The 16,344-nt window shown below is 41.7% G+C and overlaps 1 protein-coding gene across 1 annotated transcript in view; it reads left to right on the top strand.

Annotated features, from left to right (window-relative positions):
- The window catches only part of LOC308074200 (CUB and sushi domain-containing protein 1-like), a gene marked incomplete at its 3' end in the record, with an annotated part of 656,606 nt that overhangs the window by 321,503 nt on the left and 318,759 nt on the right, over positions 1 to 16,344 (top strand). The window contains exon 6 of the mRNA XM_080413541.1: positions 14,516 to 14,628. Coding sequence (XP_080269667.1) covers positions 14,516 to 14,628 — 113 coding nt within the window. The remainder of the gene's footprint in view (positions 1 to 14,515; positions 14,629 to 16,344) is intronic.

Below are 16,344 nucleotides of genomic sequence, written 5' to 3'. Positions count from 1 at the left end.
TGTGACCTATGTCAGTCTTTTTGTTTGCGGGGACTCCTAATCTCATTTCTCTCCTCCCTTTTGTTTGCTTTCATCTTTGACCTTTCCCCATATCAGCTCTCTTGCTGCTCTGGTTTCTTCATCATTTGTTTCCTCCTCTCCTCTCCTCTCCTCTCCTCTCCTCTCCTCTCCTCTCCTCTCCTCTCCTCTCCTCTCCTCTCCCCTCCCCTCCTCTCATACAGTTTGTTTAGTGCCCCCCCTACCCATCATCCTCTGTCATGTCCTCCATCCTCTCCTTTTCGCCTGCTCCTTGCAGTTCCGACTTCATTCTCTTGTCCCATTTCACCTCTCCTCTGTCTGTGTGACTTTCTCTTTCTCTCCTGCTTTCATCTTCTCTTCTCTCTCCTCTCCTTTGACCATTCTTCCATCCTCCATATTTACTATCTTTGTACGACTGTTTCTCTGCTTCTACTGTCTGTTCTGTGTATAACCTCATCCGTCGCTCCTCGTTGACCTCCTGTCTCTCCCTCTGTTGTGTCAGATGGTCGCTCGCTCCACATGAATAATGGAAGAGAGGCAACACAGAAAAAAATAACTCTCTCTGTTGCTCTTCTCTCTCATTCACACACACGTGCAAGACGCACGCACGCACGCACGCACAAGTCTACATAGTGAGTCTTCACAGTAAAGTCCTGCGTGTTAATTTAACTCTGCAAGTGTACAAACCCTTACGGTTCCATTTGTTCAGATTTAAAACAACACTCAGGAATTTTGTGTACAGTATAACCTACTGTAGATGTGAGCCTCATTATAGATCAAACACAGAACATCTACACCATGGCAAAGACCTTGCTAATGCCCTCTTTTCAATATTCTATAGGTGAATGACCCCCAGCTGCAACAAAAAATGTGTCTTTGTTCTTTGTTTCTGATCTGGAGTCAGGTTTGTTTGTGTTGGAATAAAATAAATAAATAATGAATAAAACAAGAGCATGCCTATCACTGTATCAACCCATAGCCCTGGTGAATGCATTTGTGTTTCCATTTGGAACAGTTGTTCTAGCTGTGGAGTTGCAGTTCAGTGAATTATTAAGGGGAAAACCCTGATATTTTGAGTTTATATCTGTTACTCTTTTGTCTCCAGGCAGTTGTCACTTTGGGGGCAAAAAGTTTCTTCTAGTTTACCTAAAATAGCTTCTTAGTGTTGTTAGTATTCCTCATTTAAATCATGCAGCATGGCTGGCACCAGCGCCATCCAAACCCGCATGGTAGGGGAACCAAGCTCAGTTCAGTCAGCCAAGTTGGAAGCTGGGACAATTTCTTCTCTCCACTGCGCAAATGTAAGTCTTGCGTGTTCGTTTCTCTCTCTTTAACAAGGGGGGATAGAGACAGAACGAGAAAGAGAGGGAGACACAGGCAGAGAGATCTTCCTGTGACCCCAGTAGCACAGGAGGGGATGCCTCCTCCACCAAAAGGAAGTGAGATGAGAGGCAGAAAGGACGGGGAATGAAGACACATGGGCTGAGAGGGTGTGAGGCAGGCCTAAAACCACGGCAGGAAATTCCACTAATTGGTTAAGTAGAAGTTGGGTAGAAAGCAGTGCTTCTCAAACTTTTTCATGTCAAGGACCCCCAAATTGACACTTAACTCATTCCCTGCCAGACTTATTAGTGGCTGTGTTTGCCCACTGCCATGTGAACGGAAAACGCACTTACTTTTTCACCTCGCCACAGACCTCGCTAAATCCCTTATGATCGCGTGTACAACTGTTTGTAGACACACAAGGTGTGTGAGTGGCCCAGAGAAGAAATTTTCAATCGCCGACATTCCATTTTGCAGTAGTAGCAGTTTCAAAACAGCGTTGCTAAACAGCATTCCACGGCGGAGAAATGACCGTTTTAGAGGGGGACTTAAACAGGAAGCAGGCGGAAACGAAAATCTTCGATTGACGTCATTTCCGTATCCGGGTGTGCTACAATGAAATGTGTCACTTCGAGAGATGAAGGAACGTGACATCTTGTTTTTAAAAAATATTTTGCAAAATTACGTTTTTTACGTCGGTGGCAGATTTGGTAATTGGAAAAAAATACGTTTTTTACGTCAGTGGCAGTGAATGAGTTAAGTAACCCGTGGACCCCCAAGATTTTTTACGTCTCTAATTGTGATTCTCAAACATTTTTAAATTTCAAACCCCCAGTTTGACTTTCATTTAGGCTACGGACTACAGTACATTAAGAGAACCATTCTATCTTTGGGACCTCAATTTATATTGTAAAAGCTATGTTAATTTAACTCTGAGAGTGTTCACTCTCTGAGTTACAGACCCATAAGGGTCCATTTGGTTCCTAACTATCTATCATTTAGCTGGGGACCCCCTGGAACTCCCTCCAGGGCCCCTGGGGGTCACAAAGCATGTTTGAAAGCTAGGGTTCATGTGGCACTTCTTTGCTATGTATTCACTATGGTGAAGGTTGGGTTAAATACTGCAATATTGATTCAACGAGGGACTCTGTATAATAGATGCATAGACTAGAATAGATTCACCCAGACAACGTGGGTACTTGAGGGGTTCAGAGATTTTTCTACAGTAGTTAGTAAAAGTTGTACAAAAGTTTTTAAAAAAAAGGTAAAAAAGACAAAGAAAAAGAAACCTGTCTGCTGTCGGTACTTGAGTCTAGACGTCCTTGACGAATACTAGAACATTTAAGTCTGCACAGTGAGAATTTCATCAAAATAAGTAAATAAATAAAATCCTCTTTTTGTCTGTATTCAGTCCTCAAACCTCGTTTTAAGATTTGATCCCCTGGTGAGAAATAAAAGAATATTAGATTGACAAGCAGTATGTACAGTATTTGGCTGTCTGCATTGATTATCCATGTCGCTGTCATGTAAAGTTACTACTCCTCCACGAGACCACTTATTAAATTAGCCCGTCTGTTGTTTTAAACAAAACCGAGCCAGACAAGAGATTAGACTGCATCATTTATCAAAGTCCTATAGACTAAATTGAATTGTCCTTGATAGGCTAGAGGCAAATTAAATCTAACCTGATTTATGGTAACGTAAAGCATATTTCATGAAATAACTGTCTTGTATGTCATCACCAGTGTTTCGAATTGGTTGCTGCTTGCATCTAATTCCAGAGAACCAGCAGTGACCCACTGTACAAGGCAGCCAAGCATACGACACCACCTACTGTACCTACATGCCATGTACCCAGGCCCACCCCCTACATACATGCCATGGTCCATGTACCCAGGCCCACCCCCTACCTACATGCCATGGTCCATGTACCCAGGCCCACCCCCTACCTACATGCCATGGTCCATGTACCCTGGCCCACCCCCTACCTACAGTACATGCAATGGTCCATGCAGCCCCACGCCCTACTGCAGTGGATCTCTTTTAATATCAAGGACCCCTAGTTTTGTATGTATTAGACCAGTAGTGGTTCATAATCTGTTTGTCAGGACCCCCTGGGGGGGTCCTAAGGAATTTAAGGACTTTTAAGACCAAATAATAGAGGCAAAAATTGTGAAAATAGACGATCTGCTATTTTCACAATATTTATATGTGGAACCGAGTCAAACGAAATGTAATGCCTCAACTCCTTCAATTCCAAGTGCTTGTCAGGGAGGAGGGTCCCCAGTTAAAAAATAATTATTTTGGGGGGGTCACAGCCTGAAAAGTTTGATAACCACTGTATTAGACCACAGACCCCCATAACTTTGAGTGTATACAAATGGAACCAAATGTTTCCATTTTTATACACTCAAAGCTACAGACCCATAAAGCTCCATTTGGCTCCTAACTATCAATCATGACCCCTGGGGGTCCCCCGACCCCACTTTGAGAACCACTGCCTTACTGTACCTACAGGTCATGAGCCATGTACCCAGTACCACACTGTGATCGGATCAGCAACTCTTTGCAGTTGCCTTGTAGCTTAGATCCTAGGAATATGGGTTATTGGATCACCTAAATTACTGTCGTAGCATATTTTCTTTCCTCATAGCACTCTGATCCCATGTCGCTTGACAAACACTCATGCCACTTAGTGCAACTTTAGCACTTTTCGTAAATCGCTCTGGATAATGGACCTGCTGAACACCCACTGTATATAGCAAGTAATTGTAAAATGGTATCATTTCAAACCATGCCAACCACACATACTGCCAGCCTTACAGCAAAACACAAATGCTTAGAGATATCTATTTGCCTTTTAATTTGCATATTTAAAATACGATCAGATACGTTCATGAACCATATACGGCCTAAGGCATTTCACCCGTGCATGTCTTAAAACGTCTAGACAGCCTCACAAAGAAGCCGTGGCTATGTAAGTTTCTGACTGATCCAATCTTCACGCCTCGAATCAACACTCGGTACAATGTGGGAAAGGTGCACAGAAGCTACAGCAACACTATTGAAGGAATATGACAATTAATAACTTAGGGGAAGAGATTAGTTGCAGGGGAGGATAATTTATTCAATCAGTAATCATAATATGGAAGAGTGCATGAAAATGTGAATATTAACAAAAGCTTTGTATGCATGCAAGTGGATTATTGAATTATGCTCAACCAAAATAAGGGCCTTAAATATACTGTATACTGTAATGCGCTGCATATGAAGAAGCAATTAACACATAGTCAATTTAGTAACAATAATCATATCTTGGACATTGGATAAAGAAATTTAGATTTTATTGGCAGATGTAGTGAATAGTAATAGTTTCCTTTCCAAATCATCAGCTTTGCTAAAGGAACCACATATTCCATACCAGCAATGGTTTACTGTGCCTGGTGCTGTTCATTCAGTGAGCAGGGAAACAAGATCTGTTGCATCTTTGCAGTTCCACTGACATGCTTGAATTGGGTAGTGAAATGAGCAAGGAAAAACAATTGCTCTGAGAATCTCCTCAGTGTGACTGTGTTTATATACTAAACGTACCGCTACCTCCCCTGCCAGCTATTCCCCTTCAGTAGGTTGTTGCTAAACTTGCTATGAATATAATAGTGTTCTGAGTCAACCTCCCAGGTTAAATAAAGGTTTAAAATGTGTCTTAAGCCTTGTATTGCTCAGCTAATGAGGACCACTATAGGTTACCAGAATTTTACCTCAAGGTTTCCCTGGTGCACCATTAATCTTATCTATTGTCAATGTGGTTAATTGCATGTCATTTGATCTAGCATGGTGGTGCTGTAAATTAACAATAAGATAAGGTAATGTAGCGCTTCTGTCGCATGTCGAGGCCTTTGATATTTCCATTGAAATGCTGAGCAGGTGTAGTTTTGTTTGTCCTAGTGAGGAATGCGTAACCTTGCCAGTGGCCTTGGAAAGTGGGTCAGTACCAAATACGTGTGCCTTACCAGCATGCATCTAATGTAGTCTCCACCATGCTGCACTCAAACATAGAAACTAATGCAATATGAAATAACTACATTTTTGGGGGAAAACCCAAGGTGCAGCAAAAACAAAACAAAACAGAATGCACTACCTTCTTTAGCACAAAATGATTCAACTTCATTTCAAGGCAAAGGAAAGGCAAGTTTATTTGTATAGCAAATTTCAACAAGACAATTCCAAGTGCTTTCACAAAACATTAAGCATTAAGACAGAGCATACGACACTGCAAAATAAACATAAAAGGACATTTGAATACTATTAAAAGTATGAAGTTAAGATAAAAAATAAAGATATGAGAATAAAATCACAATGCAGAAGAAATGAAAAAAAAATAAAGAAAACAAATCTGTAAAAGGCAGCGGCAAACAGAAAGCTCTTCAGCTATGATTTAAAATAACTGAATTTTGCAGCAGACCTGCAGTTTTCTAGGAGTTTGTTCCAGGTGTGTGCTGTATAGAAACTGAATGCTGCTTCTCAATGTTTAGTTCTGACTCTTGGTTTAGAAAGGTCGACCTGTCCCAGATCACCTGAGAAGTCTTAAGGGTTCATTCATGATGTAGCAAAAGTCAGAAATGTATTTTGGCCATAAACCACGTAATGCTAAACCAGTAGTAATGTATTGATATCAATTATTTGACAGCGAGGAAGCCAGTGTAAAGGTCTGAGAAATGGTGATATGGTTTAATTTCTTGGTATTAGTAAGGACTTAAGCAGCAACATTTGAATCAACTGCAGCTGTCTGATCGATTTATTTAGGGAGACTTGTAAAGACATCGTTGCAGTAGTCAAATACTGAAGATTACTGAAGTTTTTCCGAATCCTGCTGAGACATACTGTAAGTGTTGAAATTCAGGTCTGAGTCCTTGACTACACCAAGATTTCTGCCATGCATTGTGGTTTTTAACATTACCAATTGTAGCTTAGCAGTGACTTTTAATTGTGTTTCAATCTTTTAATCTGGAGCAGTTTCAGAACATGAGAGCATAGCGGAGGGGACAGACTTTGCTATTATTGTCTCCGCCAGGCCGAAAGGCATGGCGAGAGTATGTTTTACCCCCTGTCCGTCCGTCCGTGTGTCCTGTCCGTGTGCGAGCAGCTAATCTCCGGCACCGTTGGCCCGGTCGCTGCGAAACTGTACACACCAACTCCCTGGATGCCAATTCAGAACCTCTGCCTCATTTTTCACATGGGCCTGTTATAGCGCCACTAGGAGGCCAATTTGTGCAAAACCCATTTTTTGATATTACTCCTACAGATTTTATCCAACCGTCATGCAAATCGGTACACAGTACTCTATAGTCATGTGATCATCCCGGATCTGTCCAATTTTCCAGATTCCATCCTCATTGGCTAAGGTTGGCTTCCAAAGTTTGCAGGATTGGTCCGTTTTGAACAAAATGCATCAAATCCTGAACGCAGCTTACGATTTCCCTGAAATTTCACACACACACATACCCATACATACCCATTAGGCCGAGGAAGAAATGCCACCCTTTTCACATTGGCCTGTTATAGCGCCACCAGCAGGTCTAATTTAGCAAAACACACTTTTGGAACAAAATGCCTCAAATCATGAATGTGTCCGATTGCCGTTAAAGGCCTAAGAAGAAATGGCACCCTTTTCACATTGGCCTATTATAGCACCACCAGGAGGCCACAATAACGTGCCAGACCTGGCGGAGACCTGTGCTCCGAGGAGCACTTTTTCTAATTTTAATGTTTTATGCTTTTGCTCTTCTTTTTTTTCTTTATTGTTAAATTAGTTTCTGTAATTGTATTCTTCCTCTGTAAAGCACTTTGAGCTGCATTTCATGTCATGAAAGGTGCTATACAAATAAAGTTTATTATTATTATTACTTTGAATGGCAGAGCTTGGAGCAGGAGTTGGAGTGTTGGTCTTCTTTCCCACTGCCACTCATACCACACATTTGAAGCATGCCCAGTCCAAGATGCATCTGTGTACACTGTGTGCCTACAATGCTTTCTGTAAAATGGCTTATTTCTGCAAATAATAGAATGCAGTAGGTACTTCAAATAAAAAATCACACCCAGTGTGAAGTGAGCGGTGTTATTTAGAAACAACAGTGGTCATCACAGTGATGGAAGCTCACTTAAAAAAAATGATTTTTTTGAAGTGCGTGGTGCTATTTATAGGTTATTATTTCATCATGCGTCTCGCTAGCCAATCAAAGCAAAGGGTCTCAATAGAGTCAGCCAATCACGGTACGGCGAAAAGGGTGTGCATAGAGTCAGCCAATCACAGTACAGGGAAAGACGAATTCCCAACCCCACTTATAGGTTTGGCTACACCGCTCAAAAACAAACAAACAAATCAGTCATACAGGTATACTATTCATGTAAAAGAAACAGACACGAATGGTGACCATGAGAAGGAATGTGGTGACCATGAAATTGAATGTGGTGACATTGTTGTAATTAATAAAGATTTTTGGAATATAATTTTTTTTTACCAGACCGTTTGCATATTGAAATAGTCATAGTAACAGTTTTAACGGGTAGGCTCGGCTTAAAATAATTTATTTTTGTCATTCATAATGTTAAGGTTTGATTCTGTCCAAATTGTGTGTTATTGAGTTAGAATTTAATTTTGTGGAATTTCAGGGCTGGACAGTATGTTTATAGGGTGCATGTTTGTGCCAAAGGAACACATGGTGCTCCAAATGGTTTCTGATACGGGTCTCCAAATCGCAAAATCTTCCACAATGTTTTTAATTATGCTAAAAACATGCTGAAACATTGACACACAAAAGGACTTAGCACTGTACCTCTACTAGGTCTAGAGTAGTCATTTGAGTGTTGATGAATTGAATACCTATAGACCCCAATGGGTCTTTTTTGGTGTTATCCTTTTAGACACAGTGTTTGACTGTACTCATGCTGTTTTACATTTCTGTCTAATAACATATTCAATCAATCAATCAATCAATCTATAAACACTGGTTCTCTAAGTGGTGACCGCGGGCCCCAAAGGGTCCTTACATGCTCACGATGTGTAGATCTGCTATGTTTTTTTAATGTTGATAAATCTCGACAAATCTTGACATGAAAATGAACCACTGCTCAATAGATTGACTAAGTACTGTAAGTGGGAACTTCTGCATAATACTCTTTCACTTTCAAATCAATTCCATGAGACAAGTACTTATGTAACTTAAAGATGGGGTGCCATGATATTTTTAAACCCTAAAACCTGATCATAAGGTATTATTATTATGTAAGGATTTTTTTCAACAAAAAGAAAGTGTACAGAAATGGTTAAAATTCTGTTTTTATGTGGACACGCCTCCAGTTCATTAAGTATACCTGGTTCTCACCTTAGCACCTCCTCCACCACCTTAGCACCACCCACCTGTCCTAGTCCCTCCTCCTCCTCATGCCCACACCTGTTGTGTTATGATAATGAGGGGGAGGGTATGGCTTTGTGATGTCACTAAAGCGCTGTTTCTCTATTGGCACGTTTGACCCTCAAGGTTTCAGCCTCCAGGAAGAAACTCCAAATAGTCAGAGAAGACATAAAACACCATAAAAACACCACCGGGGGGCTTTATGAAGTTCTATCAACCTCATAGACACATGAAAAGCAGAAAAAGTGCAAAAACATGGCACCACCTCTTTAAGTTCTACAGCAGCACACAGCACTCAAATCACAGCTCTGATTCCAGTCTAAGCTGACTACAAAGATACAATCAGCTAAATCAAGTTCAAGTTCCTCTTATTGTTATTCATAACTTTATATCAGGGATGCACAGCAGAACAAAATGACGTCGCAATGGTTCCTTTTTTTTTTTGATTGATTGAATACTAAATGTATTTTATTTATTTTTAGATTCGTTTTTTGGGCTTTTATGCCTTTATTCATAGGACAGTAGACTGACAGGAAATGGGGAGAGCGATGGGGAGTGACACACAGCAAAGGTCGTTGGGATCGGGACTCGATCCCGCGACACGCTGTCAGGCTGGCATTGCAGCCACGCTGCAGCCCAGGCCAGTTGAATACTTAATTAACAGGTTTGATAACAGTACAGGTAGTACAGTCAAAGGCTAGGGTCCTTGTTTCCATTGTGGTCCATCATTGTACCCAATTCATCAGTAATACATATAACACATACAATACTTTACATGTTGGCAGAAAACTCAGTAGCATCAACAGGTGTCTTTAGCCTACAGAGGAAGGAGGGTATAGGGGCAGGGGGGCAGAGGATGCTACTACCAAGTTGTTAAGGGAGTTAAACTATGCTCACTTTTTTTTATTAATTGAGTACAAAGGACCCCCATGGAAACAAGCCATAGTGCTTTCTTGGGTTTAAAATCCTCTAACAGACCTTGTATTGAACTGTACTTCCCTGTGCTTGTCATTGCAAACTGTTATAAAGTATTCAATCAATCAATAAATGAAACTTGAATTTTGAGGTCAGACATTCTTTTAGTTTAGTTTGGAATTCTGGCAGGGAGTCGAGATCTTTGATGGGTTTTGGTAAGGCATTCCACATTATGGTGGCAGCATAATAGAATGCATTTCCCCCCATGTTTGAAACACTACAGTTTAAGACTCAAATAAAATAGATCAAATCAAGATTTCTGTTTTAATATACCATGTGCTCACACTGAATATTGTTTAAATAAATGTTTAGCACTAAGTTGTCAGGAAGACATTATACAACATTATACCTGCGACGGCTACATTGACTCTTGATCAATAACGGAAGGTTGTTGGCTCCAAGGCTGCCCGTTACATCATTTCCTTTGTCCCACTGCACCATTTCCCTCTAGTTTTACCATTGCCTTGGTTGCCATTGGTAACAGCATGTGAGAGCAGCTGGGTCTGATGTAAGACTTACCATGGGAGACCAACTCATCATCTCAAAATCCAAAATTTGTCTGTTTATAATTCAGACAGCGTTTAAATGTAAACGAATACGGGTCCATTCGGTTACATTTGTATGCTCTCTGAGTTTGAATTAACAATCAGGGATCTTACTCCTTGAAGTCGACTCCCCACACTCGAGCCGTTCCTCTCGTCAACTTGCGTGGCGTGCTCTCCCTTCTTTACGCTTCTTTCACCCCTCATTATGTTATCTATTCCTCTCCCGCCCCCCTGCTTGCTTGTTGTACTATTTTTCTCCAGTATTGTTCAGCTTCCCTCCGCCCTCTGCCTTGTCGTCTTCCCTTGCCACGTCTAAATTGATTTTTCATGCACCAACTTGTCTGTGTCAATAAGCAGAAAGCATAGCTATCAGAAAATACGTCTTACTTCCGCTGTATGATCGCAATGCTACTGCGTCAAACTGAGCAGAAAACAGATCTACCACAACAAACAAAATGGCTTGGAGAGGAGTTAGTTATGTTGTTATTTGCTGTGGGACTTGATGATCATGAACACTTTATCAAGTCCCAAAGCCTTTTTATCACTATTAAGATGACTTTTTCCCCCTGCCTTTCCCCCCCACCCTGTAGCTTATGGAATTTCCTAACATACTCATGACAGTTATTGCTTTTTTGTTGGATATTCTCAAACAGACCTGTGAAATCAATGTTTAACCTTTATTTGCCAAGGGAAGGGATGCTGAGCATGTATTTTTGTTGCAGCAAGCCCTTGCTTCGCATTCATTCAATTACACTCATTCTCACCTGGGAGCTGCCCTGTACAACCACAGTCTTCTACTACTGGCAACTGAGCAACCCCACTGGTGTCTTGGCCCCACTAAAAACATGTTCATGAATACCAGAGGATGGACTCTACTGATTTTAATGACTCCATGTTCTTTCTTCTTATTTTCTCAATGAAGGCATTGAAATTTCAGTCTTTCTCTTGTTCGCTACTAGCTGTTTTTCCTCTCTGTTGGAACACGCGCACGTGCACGCGCACACGCACACACGCACACGCACACACACACACACACACACACACACACACACACACACACACACACACACACACACACACACACACACACACACACACACACACACACACACACACACACCCACACGTCACACACACACGCTACACTGCCACCGCCTCCTCGTGTGTCTCTCTTTCGCTCTGTGTGTAAGCTTAGCGAACGATGAGATGACAGTATATCTATACATTTACTTCTACGCATTTATGTCGTTTTAAATCTGTTGTTGTTGCCACAAATTGTCTGACGGGGCACATGTGCAAGAGAGAGAGAGAACAAGTGTGCTTAATGCTTACTATGTAATCTTCTTAAAACTAAATGTCTAGTTATAGCAGACACAAGAGCAGGTAGGGGGAAAAAAATTGCTCGCATGCGTGTGTGTGTTCGGGCATGTACAACTGGTCTGGCCCGCATGAAGTCACATTTACCCAGTCCGTCCCGTTACCTAAAATTAGTTTGACACTCTGCTCTAGCCCTTCCATTCGGCCTCAATATCCACTTCAACAAATTTTACTCTCAAACAGATGACAAAAATCAAGTGGGCAGATTGCCAGGAAACTTGCTGAGCACATGCATGCTCCGTGGCACATGAACTCAGAGTGACCCCATGACCTATCCTCTACTGCCACCCTCAGGCCAAAATATCAACTTGCATAATTTTACTCTCAAATAAGATACCTAAAAACTACTAAATGGATTGTCCGAGAATTAGCTGTAGCCTGTTCTCCTTCACCTTCAGACTCGGCAGATGATGGCCCTTGCTAATTTTGGTGATCCAATGCCCTTTCCTTTATAGCGCCACCCTTTGGCAAATTTCTAGTTGAGGGCACTATTCACACCGGGAGTGGTATTTTTCTGGTGAGAAAGGACCTGCAATGGAAATAAGTCTCATGACTTTGTTGTGTTTATATCCTTGACGTTTCTCTGATAAACGTGTAGCATGTGTTTTTCTTTTATGACGTCTAATAAAACCTAATAATATATTAAATCAAAGTATCAAGCTTCAATGCACTGTCTATGGCAACCGCCGCTTTCCCCACTGTGGCAGGAGGCGGAGCGAGCAAAATTCAGAACGGCAAAGTTGAGAAAGGTTCAACTTTGCCGCTGTCACTGTGAGGCAAGACACGTGGCAGCCAACTAGAAGCATGCTGTACTCTGAAGTAGGTGTGAACTAGGTGTAAAATGTTTAAAACAATTACAAACAAGCTGCCAAACAAGAGCATTGAGTTTCTCCTCTTTGACTGTAGGCTCTCCTGCCAGGAAGAGCTGAGTCTCATGAACCCAAACTATTTTTCTTTTCGTTCTTTTTGAGAAACACCCTGTCCATTTGTGGGATGTGTTTAGACTGAATTGTGGGCGTGCACTTCTGTTCATATATATACGTTGGGGGCGTGGCTGTGGAAAGGGGGCGTGTTTGGTAAAAAAGGCTCTGCAACGCGTCATGATTGGTTGCCTTGTCTGCTTATTGTAAGCGACATTGCCCTTGTTTTTCTGTGAAGGTGCTTGTAAAGACTGGTGGTTGCGGTTTGTCCCTGTTTCTAAAACGTTGATATTTGGTATGAGTTAGTGGTTGATATATTGAAATATTTCACACACACTCTCACATTGGATAATGTTATCCAATTAATTCTTGTTTTGAACTTGTTGCAAGTGCCCTCTGGCTGTCCATTATAGACTCTACACCTGAGATCTAGTTTGATAAAGATAGCCACGACCGCCTAATAAAGTTGGATAAAGTCGCAACGAAACCAGGCTACAGAAAAAAACGATTGCTATTCTACGGGCTACGGGGAGGGAGGGGCTTGAAAGCAAGTGACAGATGCCGAGGTGCGTCAGTGGTTGCCTGGCAACGTCAAGACAGAAGGCGGTGCGGGCTACAGGGAGGGTCCTGAAAGTGAGTGACATGTGCGTCACTAGTTATTGGGACAGAATGCGCTACGTTTTTTAGAATGCGCTGACTGCAAAAAACTGTCGGCCGCGCACAACCTGAGTTTATCAGCCGGCAGCCTGATGGTTTGATGTCGTGCCCTTAGGGTGCAGTCACACTGAACTTGGATTCTGCCTATGTGGGCGGATTCTGCCAATGCTTTTCAATCAGTCAGTGCTTTGTTGCCATTGGCGCATTTCTGCAACAAAAAAAAAAGCTCTATTCGGGCACGGTCACACCAAAGTTTAATTCTACCTATAAGGGTGGATTTTGCCAATGGTTTTCAATGGGAATGGAGCGTTGTTTTTTTTTTACCAAATCCGCGAATGGCAACAAACTGCTCCGTTCCCATTGAAAAGCATTGTCAGAATCCGCCCGCATAGGCAGAATTAAAGTTTGGTGTGACCACACCCGTAGTCAGATATACCATTGCATGTTAGACATGGCAATTATTATGATTCATAATCCATGAGGATTGTTGTTGGTAAACCCCCAACATGTAATGCCATTTGGCAAACAGTGATGAAACACTGTTAACTTCTTGCATTTGGACTTTTCTTTTCACTGTCTAAGCTTTTATTTTTTATCAGGGCACAAGTATGTGACAGTTCAGTTTTACATGTAATGCTTTAAAAAGATTTCTTCAACCTTGGTAATGTCTTTGGCTTTTTTTTGCAAAGCACTGACAGAAAAAAATACTTGTTTTGGGTTGTGTTTGCTTATGAAGAATCTGAGGATATGGGTTTGGTGTAGGATTGTCACGGACAGCATTGAAGTGACACGGTCCGTATTCAGTCAGCTTCAATAAACGTGGTACAGTACATGAAAGGTTACCCTCGACAAGGTGTCAAAATATGAATGGGATGAGATTTCCTTTCATTAAGTTTTAAACTCTCAGGGCGACATGTCAAAATGACAAATAAACAAAACTGACATTCAGGGAAGCATACTCCAGTTTCATGCATGCCACGTATTTGCAGCATTTTGAATTTGGTCCTTTCTTCCCCTCAATAACAAAGCGGAAGAGATTTCCTTTCATCAAGTTTTAAACTCTCAGGGCGGTATGTCAAAATGTCAAACACATAAACAAAACTGACATTTAGGGAAGTATATTCTAGTTTCATGTATGCCACATATTTGCAACATTATAAGTTGGGGCCTTTCTTCCCAATAACAAAGCATACAACAAACCACCTGCACATTTAAAGTAGGAAAGAAACTACTGGAATGGAGTGTTTTTTATGACTATGACAATTGCATATTATGTGTTTCTTTTCAGGTTAACTGGTACAACCCTGCCCTCCCCGGTGATATCCAATAAGAATTGGCTGCGTCTACATTTCACCTCTGATAGCAACCATCGTAGGAAAGGATTCAGTGCTCAGTACCAAGGTATGGCGCTCTCGCTCTCTCTCTCTCTCTCTCTCTCTCTCTCTCTCTCTCTCTCTCTCTCTCTCTCTCTCTCTCTCTCACAAACGCACGCACTCTTCATCTTTTATTGAATGTAATCAATTGATATAATTCACAATTTAGGCATTTAGCAGATGCTCTAAACTACCACTAAATGACTTACACATTGCAAGATTGGTGTAAATAGCATGCAATCCAGCCAACAAACAACAGGGTAGAACAACAATCAGAACAATAGGGTAGAGTGTAAAGAAAACATGTATGTGCTACAAAGCAACAAGGATAGCAGGTTTTATCAGACATGTGTTTAAACAATAAGTGATACAAGGAATGAGGAGTTCTAGCCTAGGGGGTGAGGTAGACTCTGAAGAGGGGAATTTTCAGACAGCATTGGAAAATGGGGAAAGAGCTCCGCAGTCCTGACTGAGGGGGAGAGGTCATTACACAGTATAGGAATCAAACGGGAGAGAGTCTAGGATGTTTGGAGTGTACAGGACCACTCCAGGTTCTTGTCTTTTGGAACAAGAGCCTCCAGGGTGTTGACGATGTAAATAGAAAGGTCCAGCAATGAGCAGGATTTTCCATGGAAGAAGAGAAGCTCAATCTTGCCCGCGTTGAGCTTGAGGTGGTGGGAAGCAGTGTTGATTTTGACAGCAATTTTAGTTTTTGTTTTAGTCAGTCAATAAAACATCAACTGATGCACTTGGACACATCATCAGTGTTGTTACCAGGAGTCACTGGGTGTTTCGGGCAAGAGACTCCAGGCGACCCGACCGAGGCTGGTCAGACCCCGGCCTGTGTCCAAGTTGCATGCTACTGCCCTCACTGTCTCTTTAGGGGAGTTAGAAACAGTGCTAGTTAGGGGTTCATAGTCTTTTCAATAATATTCCATTTAGTTTTAGTCATATTTTAGTCATCTGAAATGTTTCATGAGATTTTAGTCGACTAAATCTACAGTTGATTTAGTCGACTACAATGTATCACGGGCCGTGATGGCGTTGTAATGCGTGATTTATACTTAGTTGCTTGCCGAAAATAGCAGATCTACAAGCTTGTAGATCTGCTAGTGTGACACCCGCACACAACCAAGCATAAAATGACTTGCCTTAGTTCTACTGGATCTCTTCCCCACTGTCCCTCCCTAACATTTTATATGTTTTTGTTTGTTTTTTAGTTTTAGTCAACATAGCTTAGTTTTTATTTAATTTGTAGTTACGTTTTTGTCAGTGGATAAAGGTAGTCGACGAACATTTTTCGTCATAGTTTTAGTCGACAAAATTAACACCGGTGGGAAGACTCCCAACGTGGCAAATGGAAGGAAGGAGGACAATTGTTGAGTGCCATCAGAATAACAGTGATAGTAGAGCCATGTGACCTGGTGTACAGGGAAAAAAAGAACAGGGCCAAGTACAGATCCCTTTGGAACCCTGGTCAAGAATCTACGGGAAGATGAAAGCGAACTTTTCCATGAAACCGGTCTGACTAGTCCGGTAGGAGAAGCACCATATCGGTACCATCCCAGTGATATCAAGGTCAGAAAGGGTGTGGAAGATAAACTGGTTGTTGACTGTGTCAAATGCTGAGGACTGAGGAGGAAGCATGGGCAGCATGAAGGGCCTCTGGGACTGTGAGAAATGCCTTTTCAATTTGAACGGGCCATCTTGAATCCTGACTGTTTGGGATCCAAATGGTTATTCT

The sequence above is a fragment of the Gymnoscopelus braueri genome, assembly GCF_963280865.1.
Source record: "Gymnoscopelus braueri genome assembly, chromosome: 1".
In the NCBI taxonomy this organism is placed as follows: Eukaryota; Metazoa; Chordata; class Actinopteri; order Myctophiformes; family Myctophidae; genus Gymnoscopelus; species Gymnoscopelus braueri.
The sequence above is the reverse complement of the archived record's forward strand: the minus strand, read 5'-3'. Positions and strand labels throughout refer to the sequence as shown.